The 27,750-nt window shown below is 45.1% G+C and overlaps 1 protein-coding gene across 5 annotated transcripts in view; it reads left to right on the forward strand.

Moving 5' to 3' along the window:
• The window catches only part of RALGAPA2 (Ral GTPase activating protein catalytic subunit alpha 2), a 1,907,250-nt gene that overhangs the window by 1,125,719 nt on the left and 753,781 nt on the right, over nucleotides 1-27,750 (forward strand). For all 5 annotated transcript variants that reach the window (XM_078649331.1, XM_078649327.1, XM_078649328.1 and 2 more), the window contains one exon: nucleotides 14,581-14,691. In XM_078649331.1, the coding sequence (XP_078505457.1) occupies nucleotides 14,581-14,691 (111 nt within the window). The remainder of the gene's footprint in view (nucleotides 1-14,580; nucleotides 14,692-27,750) is intronic.

Below are 27,750 nucleotides of genomic sequence, written 5' to 3' on the forward strand. Positions count from 1 at the left end.
TCAATAAAAGATTTAAACCATTAAAAAAACAGTCTTCTGTGTAACCAGCTTGTCATACCCTTGTGATGACAGATGCTTCACAGACTGCAAGGACCCCTGAGGTTCTGTAATTCTCGAGTCTGACTCCATTTTGTTCTGTGCCACCATTTTGTGTTGCCCTTACGTAGGCCTGTAAAGGTAACCTGGCGAACGAAGTGGCCTGGCCTTCTTAGTTCATGTATACATTAACTAGGTTTCTCTTTGACTCTGAAATGAACTGTAAGAAACTGACCTCTTCACTTGAAACTGACCTCGCAAAGCCAATTTCCATGATCGCTCTTTTATCTGAGATTGCCAATCAATGTTCAGGACATCGTTAACTTTTTAGTTTCCTTGCACGTGCTTATCTTGTTCAGTATCTGTTACTGTTTCTTTTTTTATGTGTCTTCATTACATGGGTTATGCTTTCAATTATAGGTTTGTCCGGCTTGTGGAGATTGAATTTGGGACATTCCTAATAATTAACTTTTGGGTTGGGAAACTGTAAATTGAGTTTTTGCTATGTGATACTTTGTTTGAAAATGTATCTTATTGGCTAGAATTTTGTGCAGTGGGTGTACATTTATAATGTGAATATTGGGTATAAAAGGAGACGTCTCGCCTTAGTAAAATGAGCAGTCTCCTGAGAATTTACACAGTGATGTATTTCTAGGATTACTGTTACTAGCTGCAGCTAATAAACTTGGTCTCTGACGCCATCCAGAAGTATTCCGTGTCTTTGAATACCAAGACAGGTGAACTCGAAGATCTTAGGTGTGTCCCTGACGCCGCTGGGTTAAACCCCGGTTCTTCAACTGGCGCCCAACTTGGGGCGACTTCAGCGGTACTGGTCCAAGCCCGAAGATTGTGAGGAGCCCCGTGAGGAAATTCTGGAGACGTCCGCCACTTCAATGACCCCTGCATGTCGACGTGGACCGAAGGTTTTTTCTGCGAGGCTTCCCCTTCCCGACAGCTGCGAAGCACTGCTGCCCTGACTGTCGCCCTGTCTTGGACCCTCTTGTGATGATTTGTAAGGCGAGACGTTAGACAGTCTTCTGGTGGCGTGACAGACATTTTGGTTAAGTATAAGTGGGTCGCTCCCACGACTTTGTTTTGTTTCTTGGTTTTGATTCGGCCATTGCAATAGTCGAAGCCGAGGGGTTCGTATATTTACGAGTGTATCATTTTTGGTAACCCCTTGAAGTTTGAAGCAAGACTAACGAGCTAAAGATGCCTGGTTTTGGCAAAATTAGGAAATGGTTTTGTTGTAGTTGTAATAAGGATTCCCGATTGGAGGACTCGTGTCCGAAACCTCCAGTTAGAACTCCAACCTATGAGCTCTATGCAAAGCATGGTGTGGGTCCCATTACCTATAATGAAGTATGGGTCCGTTATACAAGGAAAGATGGTGTTTTACGATGGCCCCAACATGGTAGTTTTGAATCAGATGTTTTAGATAACTTAGAAGTTGCGCTATTTAAGAAGAAAGCCCGGCCGGTGATGTTTGACTCTTTCCGCCTTTGGCGTAAGGAAGCCAAACAGCAAGAAATTAAGCAATCTAAGAGAGATAGGAAGGAAAGGAATATGTCGGTAATGCAAGCTGCTAGGCAGTTTAAGGAAGATGAAGAAGATCGTGCGATTGAAGTGTCAGATAGACAACATTGCATGGCCATTGACAAATGTTACCCGGCTTTGCCACCTCCCCTTTCAAATGTGACTGAAGACCATGAAAAGGATCCTTTGATGTCACATTTACTGAGATTACCACCCCCTTATGTGCAAGGTGCTACTGCACCTTCGTTACCTCCAGTTGTTGCACCCCTTGTTGTCGTTCAACCCCCTGTAGTTGTTCCGCCACCTGTTGCTTCACAGGTGGTTTTTCCTTCCGCGGCGCAGCCCCCTCCAGGGCCGCCAGCTTTGTCACCAGCCTTGCCTCTAACTCCTTTGCCTTACTCTCCTTTATCTTCGACTTCTCTTATTTCTGTCCCTACGTCTCTCTTGCCTCAAAACACTGTGTCTCCTGTCCTCATGTCCACTTCTTCTCCTTCTGCTCGGCAACAAATGACTGAGACTGTCACTAGTCTTTTGTCTCCTCTCTTTGGGTCACTAAATATGACCCCTGTTTCTGAACGTAAGCATAGACGTAGTCAGCTTCCTGGTCCCGAAGAGCGGGCAGTGTTAGATCTCCTTGCTCGTAGATGGGTTTCGAATGCCTCCAAGTACGGTCCACAAGTTTTTGATGTCATGTGTACCTTCCTTCGTCAGGAATGGGAAGATAATGAGTTGGGTTCAATTCCATTGGAATTGAATAATGTTCAGTCTGAATTTGCTAAAGGAACGATAGTGGGTTCCGATGTTGAGGAAGCAGTAGAGACACTACTCACTTTTAGGTCTAGACTTCCACCTCAGTTATTGTTCGAACCTGACCCTTCTGTTAGGAGAAAAGTGAAGCAGTATCCTATGAGAGAGGTTCCCCCTGTATGGAGAGAAGAAGTTTTGGCTGATGCCGCTCATGGTATTGCACCGGCTCATTTTCAACGAGTGTGGGTGCATGTCCCTTGGAAGAGAGCTGAGGTCCTGGTTCTTAAGCAGACCTTGCCTGACCCGGTTTAAAATCCTGCTGGTTATTACAAGGAGTTGTCTCAGACAGTTGATGCATGTGTTATGAATTTAGCTGACATAGATATGTTGATGGGTAATGTAGTTCCTCAACCCTTGTGGGCGAAGATCCGTCATGAGGACCACGTGCCAGAGTTAGGAGATACATAGGTTAATATTACTGCTGCAGATGGTCGGCAGGTAGGAGGTGCCAAACCTGAACCCTTAGTTGCAGAACTACCTGGTAGGATTATTAATTTAATGAAAACTATGATGATTCCTTTGCGGGTGAATTGGGACAAGTTAGCAGCATGCAAACAAAAGAAAGATGAGAGTGTGTCTGATTTCTTCACTAGGTTTGAGGAAACATTCATTGATCATAGTGGTCAGGACATGAGTACAGAAGGTGGTCAGAGATTTTTTGTAGATAAGTTTGTTTTTAATTTACTTCCTGAACTTTCTAATAAGTTAAAGGACTCTGAGAGTTCATGGGCTGTTTCTTCTTCAGCCCAGATATTGGCTACTGCACAATACTATGAGAATAGAGATAAAGATGAGAAGGATAAAGTAGAGAAGAAGACTAGAGAATTAAAAACGAAAGTTCTTCTGCAGCAGGCTTATCCGCCTCGCCCTAATCAGCGTCAGTTTCAGCAACCCCCACAGTTTCAGAAACTGTTGCAGAAGCCTGAGTCTTTTGCTTCGCGACTCCCGCTAGGCCCTAATCAGTGTGCTTATTGTAAAGAGGAAGGTCCCTTCAAGAATAGTTGCCCAATCTTGCTACAGCGTGCAAATGGTATGTTTGGTCTGAGAGGTCGTGGTGGTTACCAACAAGTACCTAGGGGTAGGGGACGTGGTACGTTTCCCAAGAATGAACGTTCCTTTTCCCCTCAGAATTCTATAAATTATTTTGACCAACAGAATGTTCCGACCGTTCAGTCCGCTCAGTACTATACTGATGATTATTATGTTGGAAGTGAGAGTGCTGGTTTTAATTATAGTTAGGACAGCCATGGACAAAGGGAGGGAGTAGTGTCAGTTCCAGTAGACCAGAGTGGACCTAATGTTGAAATGATTACATCAGGTATGGCAGAACCTTTTCTTTTCGATACTGGCGCAGCAAAGAGTTCTATCATGCACTCTAAACTCCCTGGCGCACCCTTGGCTGGCTTGACTAATGTTTCGGTAGGATTTTCTGGCGCCCCAGTTCATAACCCGGTTTCTTGTCCTTTGCCCCTTTCTATTGGTCCTTGTGAGTTGGAGGCTCCCCTTATTCTAACGACTGGCTGTGGTGAGAATGTGTTGGGTTTGGACTTATTGAAAAGATTGCATGCGACATTACATTGTTCTCCTTTGGAAGTACATCTTACAGTGGGCAAGAAAGTGATTTCCCCGATGTATCTGTCTAAGGATCACCTTCCACTGGAACTGCGTTCTTTCCCTGATACACTTTGGGCTACAGGTCCAAATGAGGTTGGTCTCTTGCAGATTCCACCTTACGTTGTTACCCTTAAGTCGAATGCTAAATTACCTCGCATTCCTCAGTACAAAATTTCCAGTGATGGCGAAAGAGCTCTTTTAGCGATCATCTATGATTTGGTTGAGAAAGGTGTGGTTGAAGAAACGAGAGGCATTGTGTGCAATAGTCCTGTTCTGCCTGTCCTTAAGCGTACTGACTCTTCTCATCCACCTGTGTATCGGTTTGTGATTGACCTTCGAGAGGTCAATAAGATTGTTGTGCCACAGTTTCCTGTTGTCCCAGACATTACTGCTTTATTAAATATGATCCCTGCCTCAGCTGCTTGGTTTTCTGTAATTGATCTGAAGAACGCTTTCTTCAGTATTCCGATTGCTGAGGAAAGTAGGAATAATTTTGGCTTCTCTTTAGGAGGTCGCAGTTTCCGGTTTAAACGCGCTCCTCAAGGTTATTGTGAGAGTCCCTCCATTTATAGTCAGGCTTTGAAAACTCAGCTTGATACTTTTGCATTGCCTTCTGGTGCTACTCTTATCCAGTATGTTGATGATCTGTTGGTTGCTGCTGATGATGAAGAGATTTGTAAAGAGGTTACTCTTTCTTTGTTGCGACACCTGTCTGACCTTCATCATAAAGTGTCACCTTAGAAGTTGCAGTTTTGCCGACAAGAAGTGACCTACTTAGGTCTTCTCTTGTCGAAGGAGGGAAGACGATTGACCCCAGAGCGTATTCAAGCGATTGCCCAAATGACTGTGCCATGCACACAGAGAGAGGTGTGTGCCTTCTTAGGTATCACCTCCTATTGTAGACAGTGCATTCCGAATTTTTCTTTGCTAGCGAAACCTTTGTTGGCACTTACTCTTAAGGACACACCACACCTTCTTCCTTGGTCTGACGAATGTCAGAAGAGTTTTTCTGAATTGCGTGATGCATTGTGTTCTGCTCCGGTGTTGGGTACCCCCGACTATAGTAAACCTTTTACACTTTATGTACACGAGAGAGAAGGTTGTGCGTTGTCAGTGTTGACGCAACAATTTGGAGACAAGCAGCGCCCATGTGCGTATTTTTCAGCCACTTTAGATCCAGTAGCTAGGGCATTGCCTAGTTGTCTAAGAGCTACAGCGGCAGCGGCTGTTTCTATTTGATAGTCTGCTGGTTTGGTATTGGATAATACATTAATTGTGATGGTTCCAAATGCAGTGGATACCCTATTGAACAGAAGAAAGACTCAACATCTTACCAGTGCACGTTTGTCATGTTATAAGTTGACGCTTTTGCCTAGTCATGTGCACATCAAGCGGTGCAACACATTGAATCCAGCTACATTGTTGCCAATTTTTGAAGAGACAGATGCTCAGGAACAGCATGACTGTTTTCTCTGGACAGAGGAGGAAACAAAGGGTAGAGTTGATCTGAAAGATACTCCTCTTTCGAATCCTGATGGTACCCTATGGGTAGATGGTTAATGCTTTAAGCTTCCGAATGGAGAGACGACTGCAGCATATGCTGTCACAACTTTGTATACGATTGTTGAAACAGCATGTATTGCACAGAATTCAGCACAGGCAGCGGAGTTGATAGCATTGACTAGAGCGTGTGTGTTGTCAAAAGGTAAGAGAGTGAATGTTTTTACTGATAGCCAATATGCATTTGCCGTGGCTCACAGTTTTGGTTGTTTGTGGAAAGAGAGAGGATTTCTTACTTCCCATGGTACGAAAATTCAGCATGGACAATTAGTGAGTGAACTTCTTGAATCACTTACTTTGCCGACCCAAATTGCGATAGTAAAGTGTAGTGCGCATAAGAAGGTTACGGATGATGTGGGTCGAGGGAATGCGTTTGCAGATGAAGTAGCGAGAGAAACAGCGAAAGATGTGACGAGTCGGATGTATGTTGCAGATCCTGCCAGATGGGTTGTGGAAGGAGGAATGTGTGAAGATACAACAGAAAGTGTGAAGATGATTCAGGCGGAAGCTACTGAGAAAGAATTGAGTATGTGGAGAGAGAGTACGGGAATGTTGGATTCAACAGGCTGTTGGGTTGAGTTGTCAGAGCACCGGCGATGGTTGTTGCCAGATGCATATGTTCTCCCGGTGGTTACTATGGCTCATGGGCTGGCTCACATTAGTTCAAAAGGGATATGTAAGTTGTTGGCTCCGGTATGGCAGAATGGTGGAATTCCTAAGTGTGCTGAGAATTTGGTTAAACACTGCATGATTTGCTCGATGCATAATCCTGGAAAGGGAACCCCAACTCCAGCGGGTCATTTTGCTCCTACAACGTATCCGTTCGAGGTGCTGCAGATAGAATACATTCATATGGAAAGATGCAATAACTTGAAGTATGTCCTTGTGGTTGTTTGTGCCTTTTCCAGATGGATAGAGGCCTACCCCCTAAAGGATAATACTGCCTTGTCTACAGCCAAGGTTTTGCTCAAAGAATTTTTTCCTAGATATGGCTTGCCGAGGATGGTATGGAGTGATAATGGAAGTGAATTTGTGGGTCAGATTATGAAGAAAGTATATGCGGGTCTTGGTATTAAACAGAAATTTCACGCTGCAAATCACCCCCAGTCAGCAGGCCAGGTCGAGTGCTATAATGGCACTCTGAAGCTGAACTTGGCCAAGGTGCAAGCGAGCTCTGGTCTTACATGGCCCGATGCCTTACCATTGGCACTTCTGTCCACGAGAACGACAGTACATTCTCGCGTGGGACTTAGCCCATACAAGATTGTTTTTGGACGCCCGGCGAATGTCTGGGGTGTGCTGAGGCCTAAGAAGTACAGTGATATCGAGTACCCTATGTTGGTTGACTACTTACATGATTTGACTGCTAAATTGCGTGTTCTTCACCAACAGGTCCATGACACTTTGCCTTCAGTTTCTGTAGACGCAGGCCACACAATTCAACCTGGCGACTGAATTCTAACCAGGAATTTTCAGAGGTCAAAGAAGTTGGAACCAAGATGGACCGGTCCATACCAAGTCCTGTTATCAACTCGGACTGCTATTAACGTGTTCGGCAAGAAACACTGGGTACATGGTACCCATTGCAAGAAGATACCTTTGCCCTTACCGTACGATAAGTGGGTCCGGGGAGGTGTTGCCAATTCCGAGAGTGAAAGGGTTCCAAGATTTGTACCTTGTAGCGATGCACATCTGGAATGGACTCAGTCAGAACGTGCGGATAATGAAGTCTTGCAAGAAGCTGTGCCGCCGTGTTTGAGACTTGATACTACGCATCCAAAGACACTCTTTCAGGATCAAACTGTGCCTGGTAAAGAACGATACAACTTAAGGTCTAAAAAGGACAAATAAAATTTGAATTTTTTTGTGAATTACACTCTTTCAGACAAGAGACTATTTTTCTTTTTCTTTTTTGAGCCACCATCCGGGTTGAGCTGCAGGGTCGCGGTATAAGACTTAAGGGGTGGCCGCGTATTGACGAAAGGTCTACGGTTCTAGGGACGTCTAGGACACCTGGATGCACACTTGAGTGAAGAAGGAAAATTGCCGCGAGCAGCACGTTAGAGGATGGAGTCTGTTGTAACTGAAAGAGATGTTAAGAGAATAGATCTTAAGATAAGATTTTGTACATTGATATGTAGCAAATAATTTATAATATTGTGCTTTTTGATGTTTTTAAGTATCACATTAGCTTGTGTGGGTTGGATTGTCTATGTTACACAACAGACCTCTGCACCCACCTCCCAACCTATGCTTTCTTTCACTACTGTTTCTTTGCATCAGTTTTATACGTTGCCTGAACATGAGCAAAAAAGGAGAACAGAATTTGTCAACAACTCGTTCATACAGTTGTTGCATCAGCATCAGTTAGTAGTAAATACCACTAATTGTTGGGTTTGTGGTCTTATGCCTCATACGACAGATAAAGGTATGCCATATTTGGTTTTGCCTTTTTCTTTTAATAGGTCTGTGTGGGCTTTACAGACCATGTTTATTTATGCAAATGAGGTACGCCCCTTACGTTCCCTTAAAGATAACTCCAGCAATAATGCCTTGATAAGGGGAATAGTAGCTATGATCCGAGATATTGATGCATATAATGCTATCCCTAAGGATAAGGTGCAGGTTTATGTTGGTTGGAACGTGACTGGATATAGTACCAGCTTGACAGAGAAGGAGAGACGAAAAAGGTATCCCCCTATTTGGATTGTACCCCACCAAGGCCATTTTTGTTTGCAAGGTACTGGTCGGAATCCGAAAGCTAAGCTAGGTAAGAGTGTGTGTGCTCAAACCTATGTCTATTCATCCCGGACTTCTCCACCGTTTGTGCCAGCTAAAGGCACATATTCTGTTTGTCATGACAGAGCCTACACATGGTTGCCACCTGACTTTTCAGGAACATGTTATGTGGCGTTTTTGCTTCCCCCTACATACACTACTGCTTCAGACTATCATAGAAGGAGATATGGTAGAGGTGTCTTCAATCAGGAAGATACTGCAGCACATGAAGTAGGAGATTTCTTCAAGGGCTTCCTGCCCTTTTGGGGTCCTATGACCAATAGTAGGCATATTCGACAGCTTGTCCGCGTTGTTGAAGCTACTATTAATGAGACAGCATGTGCTCTTAGTAATGTTACAGCTGAGCTTCAAGCGGACCGCCTTATGACTTTGCAGAATCGTATGGTATTAGACATCATACTTGCAGATCGAGGAGAAGTATGTAAATTGATTGGATCCAGTTGTTGTGTTTACATACCAGATAATGCCCCTACAGTATTCCAAGCCATCTCTAGGTTGCATAAGATCTCTGAGTCTATCCATGTAGACAAAGGAGACTGGTCATTGACGGGATGGTTTTGGGGACTGCTGTCTAAGTGGGGATGGAAGATTCTGACATTCCTTGGTATGATTTTAGCCATCCTTTTCTCTTGTTGTCTTTGCATCCAGTGTGGTCCCGCCATTTGTAGTCTTTGTGCTACTAGGAGATCTGTTCTGAGAGAAGTAGAGAATAATAAAATGATGCTACAGCAACACTTTGATGACCTAATGAATATTGATATAGACCTAGATTCAGATTAACATGAGTCTTAGGTTATTGCCTACGTAATGGCAAAAGGAGGATCTGAGGTTCTGTAATTCTCGAGTCGGACTCCATTTTGTTCTGTGCCACCATTTTGTGTTGCCCTCACTTAGGCCTGTAAAGGTAACCTGGGGAACGAAGCGGCCTGGCATTCTTAGTTCATGTATACATTAACTAGGTTTTCTTTGACTCTGAAATGAACTGTAAGAAACTGACCTCTTCACCTGAAACTGACCTCGCAAAGCCAATTTCCCTGATCGATCTTTTATCTGAGATTGCCAATCAATGTTCAGGACATCGTTAACTTTTTAGTTTGCTTGCACGTGCTTATCTTGCTCAGTATCTGTTACTGTTTCTTTATTTATGTCTCATCATTACATGGGTTATGCTTTCAATTATAGGTTTGTCCGGCTTGTGGAGATTGAATTTGGGACATTCCTAATAATTAACTTTTGGGTTGGGAAACTGTAAATTGAGTTTTTGCTGTATGATACTTTGTTTGAAAATGTATATTATTGGCTAGAATTTTGTGCAGTGGGTGTACATTTATAATGTGAATATTGGGTATAAAAGGAGACATCTCGCCTTAGTAAAATGAGCAGTCTCCTGAGAATTTACACCGTGATGTATTTCTAGGATTACTGTTACTAGCTGCAGCTAATAAACTTGGTCTCTGACGCCTTCCAGAAGTATTCCGTGTCTTTGAATACCAAGACAGGTGAACTCGAAGATCTTAGGCGTGTCCCTGACGCCGCTGGGTTAAACCCAGGTTCTTCACCCCATGCAAGATCTGTTGGTGAGCATTTTGTGGTCAGGGAAGCAGAATCTAGCTCAATATAAATCTGTTTGTGGTCGGAGGATCAGATTGAACTTTGCTTTCTTCCCCCTTAAATTACAGGGAAGCTTAGTTCATGACTGTTTACTGCTTTAAACCATACGAACAAGTGCTGAGGAATGTGCTATATGATGCAATTCCAAAAGGCTACTGTTATGGCACTGGGCAGCATGAATGAGCATTTCTTCTACATTTCCCATCTCGCAGGCAAATTGAAATGCAAGTGGCTGCTACCTTCAGGTACTATTTCAAGATTGAAGCCTATATCAGTGTCATTTTCCACATTTTTGTGATGTGGGGATATCCACATGGGTATCTTTTTTTGCAACTTGCTGAGATCTGACCCATGGCCTGCTACGAGTTTCTGAAGAGGGGAGCCTCTAGGTAGGGTATCCTGTTACCCTGGGCATTCCATCTCGTTTATGCCTTTCAATCAGTTTCAATAACGAAAATGAACAACTTAATAGGAAATTTCAAAGTATCATGATACTGATGGTCCTGAATTTTCGGAGGAGGATTTGGTACACTATCTCCTTCTCTTCGGCCGGGGCAAATCTAACTGATTACCAGTATGTCCAGTATGAATGCATCAGCCATCCTGCTGATTCCTGAGAGGATACGATTTGTGGGTCATGGCTTTTCAGATCAGGTATTTGTGGTTGCAGTGATGGGAGTAGGGCTCAAAGTAACATGCATCTTAACAGTAGACAATGGCTGAGATTGTGTGACTTGCGTACCATTGGTTTGACCTGTCATCTGCAACACTATCTTTTGTACTCTAATTTGCTATGCACCTGGCTATGGGGGGAAATGAAGGAGATTGCAGGTGCAAACAGGTGGCATATTGTGCAAAATAACGATGGACTGTGATACGGCCCAAGTAATTACATGTGACTGAGATAAATTCAAGCATTCCATCTATCACCTTTTTATATAATTTATTATGTCACCCTAAGTTGAACGGGTGTGGCCAGACATGGGTTCCATGCACACTGTGTCACTAGAACCTATACCCGGCTGATGAGCCCTTAAGAAGGCCAAAACCGATCCTGGGTTTCTTGTGATCTGGTTCAGGGAGGACCTGGCTTGGCTGTTCGGGCTGGGTTGTTCTCACTGGAGCAGGGTCGAGACTGATTTGCATATAGCCGGGTCCAAACTAAGGTGGCATGGTGTGCAAAATAATGATGGATTGGGATGCAGCCCAGAGTAGTCAGACCCTCCAGCATTTCGCGATTCACGAAAAAATTGAGAAATCGGCTGAATAGCGCGATGGCCGCGATATTTACAATTATCACCGCGATATTTGCCAAAGTGACTGCAAAACAAACAATGCCCGATAATAGGCTCTGCGCGCACACGTCACTACGTGCCGCCGTCCAATACCTGCTTCCTCCTGTCCAAGATCTGTCTGTTATTCTGCCTTTACATCTGCCAAAGAACAACAAAAGCGCAGAAGCGCCAGCAAAGTTGCCAAAGTAAACATATTTTCTTTTGTCGGTAAAATCTTATTGAAGAGGCAATTTGCTCATAATCCTTTCCGCCGCCGTCAGCATTGGAGCGCCGGAGCTGCAGCCGTAACGGCTGTGGTGGCAGCCGAGTAGGATTCGACATTGGCTATTTTGATGGCGTTTGTTGTATTTGCCCCCACCCCCCCTACTCCCCCCTACTTCCCCCTCGCCTCTTGTGGGTAAAGGTCTGTGCCGTGCACGTAGTTCTTCACTGATAACCCCACCACAGTGTAACACATTTTAAAGTGAGCCAGGAAAATATGTCGGAGCTGAAAGTTGGGGAAGGATGTTGCAATGTAAGATGCACTTCGTAACCTAAAAGAAATTAGTATGGTTAGTGTTTTAGACAACACTTTAATTTCAAAATGCTAAACACCTTAGGTCTTCGGATCCCCCTCGTTCCCCCTTTATCGTTTCTTCAAGCAGTAATTAACAAAATGGATATATCAAGTCAAAAAGCATGAGTTTGGAAAATACACGGAGACAGGAGATAGCAAGTCTGAGAACCATAGATGACTTTTTTTGCAGGGACTTTTACCACTGTTACTTCATCTGCATACCTCTTTCTGCTCGGAGGTCACCAAAATGCGTTTTTGAAGGAAGCGTTATTAGACATATAAGTGTAGCTTTTATATGTAACAAAACGTGTTCCATTTAATAAAATTGTCATGCAATCAAATGACGTAATGTTATGTAAATATTAAATGTTTAAAATGTTTTTACTAGCAAAACAAATCTTTTAAAAATGTCCACCCAAAGACACTGATTTACTGTGGTATTAACTGTGCACAAGACCCACCTTTCTTCAAGTGACACGGGCTCATACAAAACTAACAATCCAGCCACCTGTAGGCAGCATTGTGTCAGGGGATTTTTGTTCTTATAGCTACCAGCTTTTAACACTGCTTGTGTCTGAGTCCGCATCTGTTTAACTGTTATTTCACGGACCTCTGTGTGCATGCCACTCACTCATGCCCTTGATATGTGAGACCTAGAGGCAAGCCATCAAGGAGGAAAGCAGCAAGCCCCCGGTGTGTATTTCTTTGCTGCAGTTTCAAGATATTCATAGAGTTTCTACTTGCTCAAATTGGAGGTAATATCTGATATTTATCTGTTTTCCTAGACTTCATTGCTTGATTTTGTTCAGGAGAAATTGTCAGTCATTGAATTTTACTCATATGTCACTCATATGTACAGTGAATTTATGAAAACGTCACACATAAGCAATCTGAAACCTTGGCAGCTATGTACCCTGAAGCAGCGCTTCAGAACTGCTGGGGATGTTTTAAGGCCCCTTTTAGACCATTGGGTTTCAGAAAAGAGGATAGTTTTTTAAATGAATATCCTTGTCTTTGTCCACTCACAAATTCGCTGCATTACTTTCTAGTAAATCTAGTGCTCCAGCAGCTAAGCAGGGCTTCCTCTATGGGTCATATTTGTATTATCAATATATTTTCAATGTTAAAAAGGGTGATAGAAATTACTGTTTTTTAAAACGGACGGGTCCAGGAGGCAGCGGTGCCCTGGCAGGGGTGCATACATGGGTGCTAGAACACCCAAGGGAGAAATACAGCCCCCTCTCAAGAGGTACAGATTGAAGCTGTGCTTCCGTAGAGTCACAGACACTTTAAACATGTCAGTTTCACAGTGGAATACCCTGCTGAAGCAGTTTACATTGATTTAAGGCTGAAAAGGAATGATTACGAATAAGATACGGTGCCACAATAATGCCGCTAAATTTCCAGTTTTGTACCGCTAAAGTTCCATTTTTGTGCCGCTAAATTTGACAATATATGCCGCTATATCCTGGGGGTCTGAGTAGTTACTAGTGGCTGAGATTAAATCTAGCATTCGATCCATCACTTATTGTATACTATACTAGGACCTATTGCACTTCTACAAGGCTACTGAGTGGTATAGAGGCTCTGCTCCATCTCTCAGTTCTTTCTCTAAACTAAATTCTGTTTTTGACACATTGGTCCAGAAAATAATTGTAAAATGTGCCCCATGAAAAGTGATCATAAAATGACTTAGAGTACAATCCCCTTTTATTATCGCATTGTGGCCTTCTAGTATGCCCATAAAGGGGAGAGAAGGGCTTCCAACGGATGCAAAGCGAGAGGGAACCGAGAAAACAATATCGCTTTGTGTAAGGTGTTAAAACTCCTTGCACCTGCCCTATCAGAAGGGGCACTGCATTAATGCGGCAGTGTAAGGCCAAATTATGTGGCAGAGTTGACCAAATTATGTGACAAGAAAAGGCAAATTATGCAGCAAATTGAAGGGTACATATTTTGTGATAATACTACTGCCTTATTTTATAATTTTTACACTTCTTAATGCTGTCTGGACATAGCTTTCACTTCATTGGTACCCGTTTAACAACAAATATAGCAAAAAGCAACAGAAAGGTGGCTAGTCAACGTTTGCGATGGACCTTCCACTGTGCGGCAACATGGGTCAATGCAATGCAAGTAACTTTTGATCCTGAAACACTTTTTTTGTTAAAATCTGCACATTATGCAGCTGATGTTGTATGGTGTGGTGAATCCATAATTATGCAGAAAACGCTGCATCTGCAAAATCACATACTTCCAGTGCCCCTTACTATTGGCGACCTACCTTGCCAAAATGTTAGGATTGCACCTTTTTCCTACGTTACTGAAGTTAACGAAGTTACATCATTGATAACTTTGCAATGAAAAATTCAGATGAATAAGCAGGCTGTCGGAGGTCATGTTAGCTTTTGCTTATCAGAATCGTGACCAAGAAAGTGCTCAAACCATGACCATCTTGTTGTGCCTTTTCAGCCACTACTACTCAGCCTTTCGGAAATATTGATTTATTTTTAGATGATTTGAATGAGACTGGAGATACCACAGGGTCATACTCAATTTAATGACTTACTGTACTGCCATTGGTACCAAATAAGGATCTAGTCTGTGAATTATAAAGCATTATTTGTAAGCCACATCGTATTTTAGATGGTATTGAGGTTAATCCAGATGAAAAGATGACATGATTATTTCATAAGATGAAGACCAACAGCCATCATATTTTACCATTATGCTCTTCTTAAAGTTTAAAATGTGTTTCTCCTACAGTTTTCAAATAAGTTAGTCGCTCACGTGGCCTGCGACGTCCTCCAGCTGCTCGTTTTGTACTGGAAAAATCTCAAGGATTATGAATCTCCATTGACCACGAAAATTGCTGAAGTAGGTGGATTTTGTCTTTGGCATGCTGTAAATATGATGCAGTCTCTGTTAATGTATGCGTTCTGTCTTCCACAAATATGACACTGAATAATGGAACAAACACAGCTGCACACGTTTTCATCTAGGTAGTCGCATTTGGATTATACCTTAAATAAGCAGTTAAAACACATTTTTTGATGAATAGTTGAGGATGTGGTTTTTCCTTACTGCTAAAATACTTTAGCTGTATCGTAAGATGTAGTGTTGAATGAAAAAAGAATTGAAGTGAGCCCTAAGAGCTTGAGCGCTACTTCAGGGCTAACATCTTGTGAAGTAGTTGACGCAGATAAATGAGTCTGATATCAACTACATGCTGTATGTATGTTTTTTACGTGAATGATATTAATGTGCTATGACTTCCTCCCTTTTACTTGTAAGATACCAGTTGTGGTGTCAGTTTACAGCTTCTGACATTCTGCTCAGTAATTAGTGGTAATAATAGTCCATATTGGGATATGCATGTGTGAAATTATAGGAATTATAACTTGCGCTTATTCATTTCAAGCCTTACTAAACAAGGGTAACTAACACGCGTGGCAGATATTAAACTTTAAACATCTCTGACACTCTTCTGTAAGCCTGCACCTCACCCTATTTTTCAAAGGGACCAAAGGGGTCAGTCTGAGCCTTGGCATTTTCAAACTACTTCTTCTATTCATATTGTATTACATTTATTTACCTATGTTATGTTTCATAAGTATACATGTTGTAGGATGTCATTGCCCTCCCATATTGTATAGGTCTTGTTTTACCTAATTTGTCCATGGTAGCTCATGGTCTGTTTCTCACGTATAGCCAATATGGCTTTATTGTGGGCAAGTTTTACCTTGATTAAGAGAAAGGGCCCTTAGGATTGTGAACTTCTTCTTAATGAAGGCTTCCCACCTAGTCACAGACTGTCAGAGCCTTGAGAGCATTGTACTGCACGGTGTCAGAACATTGGTGAGCTGGTGCAAACTTGCTCTTATAATATATCTGCAACTCTTTGTCACAGGATTTGGGTTTGTCTGTAACACATGTATAAAATGTAAGCTGTTTTCAGTTCTAGACCGTATCACCAGCAGCATGACATTGGTTCACTTAAGCACGGTAAGATGTGGCTACACTGGTATGTGCACTAAAACTAGATGTGTGAAGCTCTATGGGCCAGCTGACATTTACTCATGTTATACAAGCGAGCAGATGGGTCTGTCTTTTCAGACAGCAGCATTGGACTTGTTCCTGGTGTGCTTCCTAGTGTAATTTACTGCTATTGAAGTAATAGTGAATGTCAAACATTGTGCTCCTTTTTATCTCCTAGAGACGTCTAGCAGCAGATTCCTAAACTTAGAATATTCTACAGGCGTCAGACTGAATCCGGAAACTTTTTAACAGTACCTCTGCACACAGATAGGTGGCATTGTTCAGTTCCGTGTTAGTAGCGTCTACACTGGAAGTGATGAGGTGCCACCCCAGCACTCTTACATCAGTTCTTTTCTTTCCATGCTAGTCAGCGCAGATCTGGAGAGAGCTACGTATAGTCAATTTATGACTGATGTTTTATGGCATTTTATTGAGCCCTTATTCAAGACGTTCTCTCCCAGTGTGGTTGAATGTCCCCCAAGAAACCTGTGTGGTTTAAGCCCTGTGATTCCTGTTTCAGACAGATGTCTGTCACAGCCCTTCATCTGGTTTGTCTTTGGTGCTTGGAAATGGACCACAACTCTAAGATGTGTGAGAACTGCCTTGCCATGAACCCCAAAACACAGAGGGAGCATTTCTTAAAGCTCCTAGTTGCCTGATGCAGATCACCTCCACGACACTCCAGGTCCCGGTTGCAAGAAAGGTCCCAGGCATGTTCAGCAAGTAATTCCAGGTACTCATCTTTGTGCTTCAAGTCATCGAGTAAGACTCACAAAAAGTCCCAAACAAGTCAAAGTGTTCTTCAGCTTCTCTTTGCTGGACCCAATTTTCGGATGAGGTGCAGGAACAATGTCAATCTAGACTCTGCTCCCATTCGGAGCCTGGCTCTGGGTCTGCTTCGTATCTCCTTGTGTTTCCTTGAGTTGGAGCGACCCCCGCCCAACTCTGAGAATTTCATAAGGCCACACATCTCATTTTTGGGCGGGCCAATATCCCTGGAGCACATTTGGGCCCAATGGGTTCAGTGGCTGCCGTCACTGGATTTCTGCCGGCGGGCTGTCGTCTGTGCCAGTTTGGCCCCTTGGATATGAAACAGCTCTGATCAGGAGACCATGACCTTCCCTGGCGTCTTCGACCCCATAATCATAACCAACTCTGTCATGTAACCTGATCAGCATCACCCAACGTCGACTCTGACCTGAAACCGACCTTCCTAGTTGGAAATAGTACATTCTTTTTTGACAGGCCTGGAGAGAAGTATGATTGTGGAGGATCCTTATAGTTACACCAACACCCTCGATGAATCCGAAGATAACTGATATGAGGTACTGCCAGATGCCAGTGGTCTGGTGAATGGCGTAGTTTCCCCTGATAGTGTGGCTACAGAGGAACGGGTTTCCTTTAACTGGTTGTGAGAAAGGCAGTTGAGGTCCTGGACCTTACGTTGCCCTCCATGGCAGTCATGACTAATGTCATGACAGAGGTGCTTCATCTTGGAGTCGCCCCTTCAGAACCTCTCCTCCTTTTTGAGAAAGCCCTCACTGATTTCCTGCTCGGGGCCTGGACTAAGCCTTGCACAGAGGTGCTTGTGCACAGGATAATTGTCTACCACTATCACCTTGCTCCTGGGGACCTAGCTTTCCTCACAAGCAACGTACCCCGGAGAGCCTGGTTGTCCAGGCTGCCACTTCCAAAGTCAACCTTGACACATTCTCTACCACACCACAGGATAGGGAACATAAGAAGCTGGACACTTTTGGTAAGAGGATCTTCTCTTTCGCTAGCCTTGCGCTATGGTAGGTAAACACAAAAAGGACAATTGATGGACAGAATGCAGAACAATGTCATACATTCACCCCAGTACAGAGATCTGAACCTAAATCCATCGTGTTTTTGCTCACCATGCCATTCCAGTTTGGACCCAGCCATATGCAAATCAGTCTTGACCGTGCACTCAATGGGAACAGTCCAGCCCGAACTGCCAGGCCAGGTCCTCCCTCGACTGGAAAAAAGCATCCTAGGACTGGTTTCAGGTTTTCAGCCCTCATCAGCCAGGATAGCTTGACTCCAGTGGCATGGAGAGTACGGGACCCACGTCTGGGCATACCCGTCCCACTCGTGGTGACAAATGCAAAAATAACAATTGATGGACAGAATGCAGAACAATGTCATACTTTCTCCCTAGTACAGAGATCTGGGCCTAAATCCATTGTTTTTTTGCTCACCATGCCATTCGGGGTGTTGTGGTGAGCAAAAGAATGATGGATTAATCCCAGATCCTTGTGACTGGGGTGAATGTTTGCATTGTCCAGCATTCCGTCCATCAATTATTTCTTTTGCATATGTGGCCCTAAGTGGGAAGGGTATGCCCAGACGTGGGTCCCGTGCTCACTACACCACTGGATTCAAGCTAGCCTGGCTGATGAAGGTGATGCCCTGAAACCGGTCCCAGGATGCTTTTTTCCAGTCCAGGGAGGACCTGGCTTGGCAGTTTGGGCTGGCCTGTTCCCACAAGGAACAGGGGCAAGACTGATTTGCATATGGCTGGGTCCAAACTGGGGTGGTGTGGTGAGCAAAAGAATGATTGATTAAACCCAGATCCTTGTTACTGGGGGTGAATGTTTGCATTGTCCAGCATTTCGTCCATCAATTGTTTCTTTTGCACACTGTAGGTAAACACAGCATTCCTTTTGGGGTGACACACCCACACGGTTTAGGATTCTGTTGCGCAACTACTTCCCATAGTCTTGGAGGCGGTCCAAGCCATACTATTACAGGCTATTGCAGATGGCAGAGATGCAGCAACATTCACCATTCACTACAGATTGTATACATCTGACTTCATAGGCAGAAGGATTGTGTTGTCTGTGGCATTCGGATGCCACACCTGGCTGAAATCTAAAGTCTTTTCGGGGGATGCCCAGGCATCCCCTATAAACATGCCCTTCGATGGCACCATCTCTTCGGAGACAAGGCAGATTCAGGGCAGGAGCGCTTTAAGCGCAGCTGGTCCAATGGCAGGTCCTTGGGCCTATCCATGGCCCCTCACCAACTACATTCTGCCATTCGCCCCTTCTGTGACTACAGTAGGGGCTACCAACTGAATCAATTCCCTCTCAGCCACCAGGGTAAACAGACTCCCTCCTCCTTTTGTGGCTGTGGTTCCCACAAACCTCGTTAAACACACAGGCAGAGGTCTCAAAACCACTTTAGTTTGCTCTTGTACAATCATGGGCACCCTGTTGGCAGGCAGGTTCCATCATCACCTGCCTCTAAATAATACTGGATAAGTGGGTACTACAAATTGTTCAGCGAGTTACTCTATTCCTTTGCCAGAATCCCCATCACCCATGCCAACATTCCATGACCGGCTGACGGAGGACCACGTCTCCATGTTCCGTCCGGAAGTTCAGGTTCTTTTGGCCAAAGTAGCCCTCAAGAGGGTGCTGGCATCAGAAGTAGGGTGTGGCTGCTATTCCAGCTACTTTCTGCTGCCCAAGATTGACTGAGATCTCCACCCTGTTTTATATTTGTGCCCTCTCATTTTCTCCCTGAAGAAGGTAAAATTCAAGATAACTTATAACACCAAAAGTACCTGAAAGTCAAAATATATCTGTCACTCAACTGTTAGTCCGACACCAACACCCTACATGTGATAGTATAGTGGGCACAAACAAAATGATATAGCTAGGTGAAAGTAAAAGCCCAAGAGCAGAGGGAAATATTCCCATCAGAGGCCACACTGTACCGCCCTATTTAGCATCATTTGGGAGCCCCTTTGCTCACGAGGCAGAAAAGGTAGTCTCAGTAGTATCACTGTGACCAAATGTAAATGTGCTCAAGGTGCAGTAAGAGAGGAAGTTATCAAAAATAAGTGTGCCTACTGAAAAAGCAGTGTAAAAGTATATGAGAAGTGAAAAAAACTAAAATTTAATAAACTGAGTAGATATCAGTAATTTATTATTATCTCCCAGTTTCCCTAGTCTAAAAGCAAAGTGAAAGCACAGATTTAACATAATATCTGTGGTTAGTAGTGGTCAACATGTTTCAGCATATCAGCGAAAGATTTTTCAATGCATTCTTCAGGACCCGATGTTATTTGACTACTACTTTTCAATGTGAGAATTAAAAGATATCACCTGCAAAGGTCAGGTTGTTCGTTCAACCACACACCATTAGTTGTGGTTATTGCGCCTCACCCCACCTGGCTGCAGTTCAGGTCTAAGGGGAGCACCGCTCTGTCCGTCGGTGTCTCCTAGCAGTCATCCGAACTGTCTGGGGGGGAAATTCAAGATACTCATGTTCACTCAGGTTCTGTCTACCCTAGACCCTGGAGACTGGATGGTTGTGCTGGAGTTGCATGACGCCTCCTTCCACATTCCCATCCTGCCTGCCCACAGACACTGCCTGTGGGTCACGGTGGGCCACAAGCATTATCAGTTTGCTGTGCTCCCTTTTAACCTCATGACGCCCCTTTGATAATGCCTTTTCGGGTGAAGACTCTATGTAGATGTAGTTTCATTACCAACCCTCCCATCCTCCTCGCTATGCAAACTGATATCTCCAAATAGTGTGACCCATATGAGGTTCTGAGTGTCTGCACACTTGTACATCAGCAACCTTTTGGTTCTATGCTTCTAGTGTAGAAAGTTCACAAAAGGTAACTGATGTCAGCACGCTGTGGTGGTGCCTATATAGGGACTGCACATGTCACTTTCGACGCGGACGAGCAACGCCACCTACCGGCGCACAGAGGTACCACTCAAAAAATGTTGTGCTTTAGTCTGACGCATGGGGAATATTTTAAGGTAAAGAGTCTGCACCTAGATAGAGTCTCTACCAGATAAGGTTTTACTGAAGGTAAGTGACTTGTTAGTTAGTGGAAAGTTGAATTGATTCACCACTGATAAATTCTCATGTTACCATTGGCCCTGACTGAAAGTATAAGGAGAGGTTACCCTTTGGATGAGGATTGGTGTGTCCACCGTGAGGTCAGACGATTGCAGCACATCACAAGAAGATACAGAGTTCTCACTATTTTTGCCATTCTGCCATACTTTAGTGTACAGCGAGGTCACCAGACCTGTTTCACTTTCTGGTGCAAAAGACTTGCTGTATAGCTGGCTAGTACTGAGGTTCTGGTGTTTCCAGCTCTTAGTTGTTATACCTCAGATAGTTCTAGTATTCTACTGTCTGAGATGTTATATATCAGTTCTGTGATATTCGTGAAGGCCAATAGATACTTATCATCCAAAAGGAGGTGTTGAGAGCTGATTTCAACTTTATTATCAATACGTAGACCTATACCATACGAATTTCATGGTTATTTCGCTTTGTTCCTGTTGCTCTAATGTATCTGATAAAACCTCTGTACTTTAAGAGCCCTCTGATTTTGAGTAAAAAGAGTTTTGATGACCCATAAGGTGTTATACTCAGCTATGTGTTTTAACTTCACTTGAATTTGTGCAGAGGATTATGCTTGATCTGTCTTGAGAGGGTTCCATTGCTTGTTCTTTGCTACTCAAGAAGATGGTGATTGTATTGTTTCCCTATTAGAGGTGGATTGGCACCTGTCTGTTGCCACATTTGAATTGAATTCAGAGCATGACTTCTCAAGCCCCAGTTGCTTTTAACCATTATGCTTTGTAAACTGACACATAATTTACAAAATTGTAGACTCCTCTTTCTGCCTTTTCGGATTTCAAAATGTTGTTTTTTACCTGAAGTAATACCAGAGGGTTTGGAATAGAGCTCTCGGCTCCAAAATTTGCTCCACATGTAAAAATGAGGGTCTGCTCCATCCATCCACCTTTATGCTTACAAAACTGCTTTATTTGGCTAGTGCCAGAATCTGATGGAGCCAACACATTTGATTTCTGAACCGAATGAAGTCTGATAGTGTCCTTTATAATCAAAAGGTTAAAGGTGTATGAAAGGAGCACAACAGTTATTTAAACATGTGCTTTCTATAGATAAGAGCATTTCAGTGCTGTAGAAGTGGTAAACGTCAGGGGCATCCAATGCTAGATTTGTGTGTTAACCCCTGAATACTACCACTACAGGGTACTCTCTTCCACCCAGCCTATTGTTCAAGGCTTCAGGTAAGGCGCTTTATCCAAGGTTCTATTTTCTGTTCATTAAATAGGTCTGTAAAAGCTAACAAGTGTGTTCTCCTAGTTGGTTTGTTTTTTTCCCCCTACGCAATAATCTTTTGTTTTGTCATTGATAATAGCAAGGGTTCGGTCCATGAAGTAAACATGGAAACTATGTGCTGTTTATTTATGAGAGTCTCAAGGGAAGTGTCCATGTCATTTTTAGTTTTTCATTACACTTATTTGAAACTATAACTATGCAGCACAATACGCAAAATCATTAAATGTTAATAAAAACATGCTAATTACAAAATACTGTCCTTTATTTTTTTTGTTTAAAATATTTTATTGAACAAAAGCAGAGGTAGTGTTTAGCAGACAGTCGTGAATTACAAACTTGACATAGAATACGTACATTACAGCAGTGTATCACAAGCACGATTACGAGGGAAGACCAGGTCTAGCCATTGCCATATCCGTTGAAGGGGAAGTACTCAGTTCACCTCTATAAATATTCCATTATCCCCATTTCTTATCCCAAACACCAGGACACCCCCTGACCTTGTAGACTGTTTTTTCGGACAACATACACACATCCATAGCAGCAATCCACCTGATCAAAAGCGGTTTAGATGGTGAGCCCCATTGCATTGCTATTTCACGTTTGAGTAAGAGGAAGCCCAGAGCCGCCCACTGCTGTTCCAGTGCAGTTAGATCTGTGGGGTCCCACACATTGAGGAGTTCGCATTTGGGAGTCAGAGGGACGGGCTTTCCTAGAGCACGAGTCATTTTGCGAGCGGCGCGCTCCCACAGGTCTTGAATCACTGGGCATTCCCAGAGAATGTGGTAGAAGGTGCCGATCTGACCGCAGTTACGGAGACAGAGGTCACATGTGCGTCTACCAATCCTGGCCAGAAGGGGAGCGGACATGTATGTTCTGTGTAATATCTTTAATTGTATAAGTCTAAATCTGTGGTTAATAGCTGATTCGCGCGGGTACATCAATGCCGCTTGCCATTCAGCCTCCACCAGGACTCCGATGTCGTTCTGCCATTTGTCTCGTAGAAGTTGGAAGGTGTTGGGCATGTTGTTACATAATTTACGGTAGGTGTAGGATATCGCTTTGGCCTGGAGGGGTTCTGACAAGAGTCTGTCCTCGAGGGGCAAGGATTGTGGAAGAGAAGAGAGATCAGGGATGTTGGAGAGTATGGCATGTTTGATTTGGAGATAGCGGAAGGCTTCAGATTGGGCTAAGTCATGTGTCGTCTGGAGCTCTTCGAATGTCAGTAGTTTGCCCTTGTGAAGCATGTCACCCAAGGTAGAGATGCCAATTGTGCCTATATACCGGGTACGAGAGTGTTTCCCATACAGAGCTTCAAGATAGCCCCCGCGGCCCGTCTGGTATCTCTCTAGGTGAAAAGCAGGGTTCGTTGGTGACCCATAAATCCATGAGTTAGTGGCAGTCAATTGAGTAGCCCAATAGTAGAGTCGAACATTTGGCAGGGCAATCCCTCCGTCATACCACCCCTGTGTAAGTGAAAGGAGAGCAATGCGGGGAGAACCGCCGTCCCATAACAGCAGGCGGAGGTCTCCTTCAAGCGTACTGAAATAGGAGTTGGCTATGGGAAATGGACAATTTTGCAGGGCATACAAAAATCGAGGGAGTGCGAGCATTTTAAAGAGGGCCGCTCTGCCTGGGAGAGAGAGAGGGAGTGATCTCCAATGTGAGATGTCGTTATGGAGTCTTTGAAGTACGGCCTTTTAGGTTGCGGTCGTAAAATATTTTGGGTCTGGAGTGATAAAGGTTCCGAGGTATTTGAATCCCTCCAGGGCTATTTCAATTGAGTAGCATCGTGGGAGGGGAGAGGGTGGGCCGTGTAATACGTATAGTATTGATTTGGACCAATTGATGGAAAAGCCCGAGTACTTGCCAAAGTTAGTGATGACGTGTAGCAGACTGTTAAGAGAGGATTTGGGGGAGGAGACGTAGACGAGGATGTCGTCCGCGTAGAGGCCGCGGATGGAGTTGTCAGTTCTGACCCAATGAGCCAAAGGTTCACGGGTAAGTGCGAACAACAAAGGGGACAAGGGGCACCCCTGTCTTATACCTCTGTGGAGGGGAAATCACCTGGATGTATGTCCGTTAACATAGACTTGACCCCAGAGATCAGTGTATAGCAGTCGGATCCATTGGATAAATTTGGGACCAAAACCATAGCGGAGTAGGACCTCGAAGAGGTATGACCATTCTATAGAATCAAAGGCAAGCGTAGCGTCAAGGGAGAGGATAGCTGCGTCCTCTTGAAGATGTGGTATCCTGCTCATTACGTTGTGAACCCATCGGAGGTTAAGCGCTGTATTATGGCCTGGCAAGAAGCCCGACTGATCCTCATGGATCAAGGCGGGGAGGACTGTCATAAGTCTGGTAGCGAGGAGTTTCGCTAGGACTTTCACCTTGGAGCTAATAAGGGAAATTGGTCGGTAGGAGCCGCAATCATTAGCCGGTTTGTTAGGTTTATGAATCAATCAATCAATCAATCAATCAAGACATTTATAGAGCGCACTACTCACCCGTAGGGTCTCACTCAAGGCGCTAGGGGGGGGGGGGGGTCGTTACTGCTCGAACAGCCAGGTCTTGAGCTTCTTCCTGAAGGAGAGGTGGTCTTGGGTCAGGCGCAGGTCGGTCGGGAGGGAGTTCCAGGTCTTGGCGGCCAGGTAGGAGAAGGACCTTCCTCCTGTTGTCGCTCTTCGGATGCGGGGGACGGCGGCGTGGCTGGTTGATCTGAGGTGGCGCTTGGGAGCGTAGAAGTTGATTCGGTTGTTGAGGTAGCTCGGGCCTTGATCGTGTAGGGCTTTGTGTGCGTGGGTGAGGAGACGAAAGGTGATTCTTTTGTTGACGGGGAGCCAGTGCAGGTCTCTCAGATGTCCGGAGATGTGGCTGTTTCGTGGGATGTCGAGGATGAGTCTGGCTGAGGCGTTCTGGATCCGCTGGAGTCTCTTCTGGAGCTTGGCGGTGGTTCCGGCGTAGAGGGCGTTGCCGTAGTCCAGTCGGCTGGTGACGAGGGCCTGGGTGACAGTCTTCCTGGTCTCGGTGGGGATCCACCAAAAGATCTTCCGTAGCATGCGCAGGATGTTGAAGCATGACGAGGAGACGGCGTTGACTTGTCTGGTCATGGAGAGGGAGGAGTCCAGGATGAAGCCCAGGTTGCGTGCGTGGTCCGTCGGTTTGGGTGCGGTGCCCAGGGCGGGGGGCCACCAGGAGTCGTCCCAGGCGGAGGGCGAGGAGCCCAGGATGAGGACCTCCGTCTTGTCTGAGTTCAGTTTCAGGCGGCTGGTCGTCATCCACTCGGCTACATCTTTCATCCCTTCGTGCAGGTTGGCTCTGGCGGCGGCGGGGTCGTTGGTCAGGGAGAGTATCAGCTGGGTGTCGTCGGCGTAGGAGATTATGTTGAGGTTGTGTTGGCGTGCGATGGCCGCGAGGGGGCTCATGTAGACGTTGAAGAGGGTGGGACTCAGTGAGGATCCTTGAGGGACGCCGCAGATGACTTCGGTGGCCTCTGACTTGTACGGTGGTAGGCGGACTCTCTGTGTTCTTCCGTCGAGGAAGGAGGTGATCCATTCCAGTGCCTTCTCCTGGATTCCGATGTTGCCGAGGCGCTGCACTAGGGTGCGGTGGCAGACAGTGTCGAATGCCGCGGAGAGGTCCAGGAGGATGAGGGCCACTGTTTCTCCGTTGTCCATCAGGGCTCGGACGTCATCGGTGGCAGCGATGAGGGCGGTCTCGTTGCTGTGGTTGGCTCGGAAGCCAGACTGTGAGGGGTCGAGGGATCCATTCGTCTCGAGGAAGGCGGCCAGCTGTTTGTTGACGGTCTTTTCGATGACTTTGGCCGGGAACGGGAGGAGCGAGATGGGACGGTAATTCTTGAGTTCGGTGGGGTCCGCTGTAGGTTTCTTGAGTAGAGCGCTGAGTTCGGCGTGCTTCCAGCTCTCAGGGTAGGTGGCGGTGTCGAAGGAGGTGTTGATAATGTCCCGTAGGTGGGGTGCGATGACAACGTCGGCCTTGTTGAAGACGTGGTGAGGGCAGGGGTCGGTCGGAGATCCGGAGTGGACGGAGTTCATTGTGCGGACGGTGTCTTCGGTGCTGATCGGAGTCCAGGCACGGAGGGTGGTGGTGGGTGGCGTTGCTGCGATTGTGGCGTGCGTCGGTTGGATGCTGAAGCTGTTGTGTATGTCCGCGATTTATTTATTTATTTATTTATTTATTTTTTGCATTTGTAATGCGCACAGATACCCACAAAGGGTTTCCCGGCGCCAGGGCTCAAAGATCAAACCACAAAAAGCAACAGCTGTCAATAACCACAATTACTTGTTAAACAACCACGTTTTGACATTTTTTTTAAAACTGGCAAAATTGTCATCTTTGCGAAGGGCTAGAGGGAGGGAGTTCCAAAGAACTGGTCCCATATGGGAGAAAGATTTCCCCCCCATTCGGGCCAGTTTGAATCTAGGGACCACGAAAGTTGCTCCATTGAGAGAACGGAGATTTCGTACAGGGACATGGGGCCTAACCAATTTTTGCAGATATTTAGGGGCAGTTCCTGCTCTGATCTTAAACATATAAGTCAAGGCTTTAAACCTGACCCTATTCTCCACCTTCAGCCAATGAAGATCTCTGAGGTGCTTCGAGATCCTCGCTGTCCTCGGGATCTTACATAACAGCCTGGCTGCGGAGTTCTGGACAAGCTGTAGCCGTCTGATTACTGCCAAATTGGAACCCAGGTATAAGATGTTACCGTAGTCAAGCCTAGATGTAATTAGTGCATTGACTACGGTCTTCTGGGTATCCACGGGCAGCATCCAGATAATCTTCCGCAACCATTTGAGGATCGTGAAGCAAGTCCCAGCCACTTTGTTGGCCTGCTGCTTCATCGACAAAGAATCATCGATGCACACCCCTAGGTTTCTAACCTGGGTTGCTGGTGTAGGAAATGTGCCTAGAGAGGGCGGCCAATGAAAGTCCTGCCACAGATCACGCTTTTTCCCTAGGAGAAGAATCTCCGTCTTCTCCCCGTTTAGCTTCAGCTGGTTAGCTGACATCCAGCTGAAGACTTCCTGAAGACCTAATTTCAGTACAGACGGGGATGAAGACTCTGAGTTGGTAAGGGAAAAGATGATCTGCGAATCGTCCGCATAGGTCATGAGTTCAAGACCTACCCGTTCTGCTAAGTCAGCAAGGGGGCGGAGATAGAGGTTGAAGAACAACGGACTTAAAATTGAGCCCTGGGGCACGCCATGGGGTGACAGAAAGACATCCGACTGGGCCTGTGAGGACGAGATTTGAAACGTCCGGCTGCTCAAATATGATCTAATCCAGTCCAGCGCAGTGCCTCCGACACCATCCCCACTCAGCCTGGCAAGCAGTCTGTTGTGAGAGATGGTGTCGAAGGCTGCGCTCAGGTCGAGCAGGACAAGAGCAACTGTTTGCCCATCGTCCAAGAGCCCCCTGATCTTTTCCGTAACTCCCAGGAGGGCAGATTCGGTGGAATGGCCTGCCCTGAAACCCGATTGGGTAAAATGGAGTAGGTTGTTTTTCTCCGTGTACGATGACAGTACACTGTGGATGTGCTTCTCTAGAATTTTAGAGAAGGCAGGCAGCAGGGATATCGGGCGGTAGTTTGCCAGTACCTCTGGGTCAGCAGATGGTTTCTTCAGCAGAGGGCTGACCATGGCATGCTTCCAGGACGCCGGGACGGATGCCAAGCGAATGGAGGAGTTAAGTGTTTCGGCAATAATCCCCAGCATCTTG

The sequence above is a fragment of the Lissotriton helveticus genome, chromosome 6 (assembly GCF_964261635.1).
Source record: "Lissotriton helveticus chromosome 6, aLisHel1.1, whole genome shotgun sequence".
NCBI classification, from domain to species: Eukaryota; Metazoa; Chordata; class Amphibia; order Caudata; family Salamandridae; genus Lissotriton; species Lissotriton helveticus.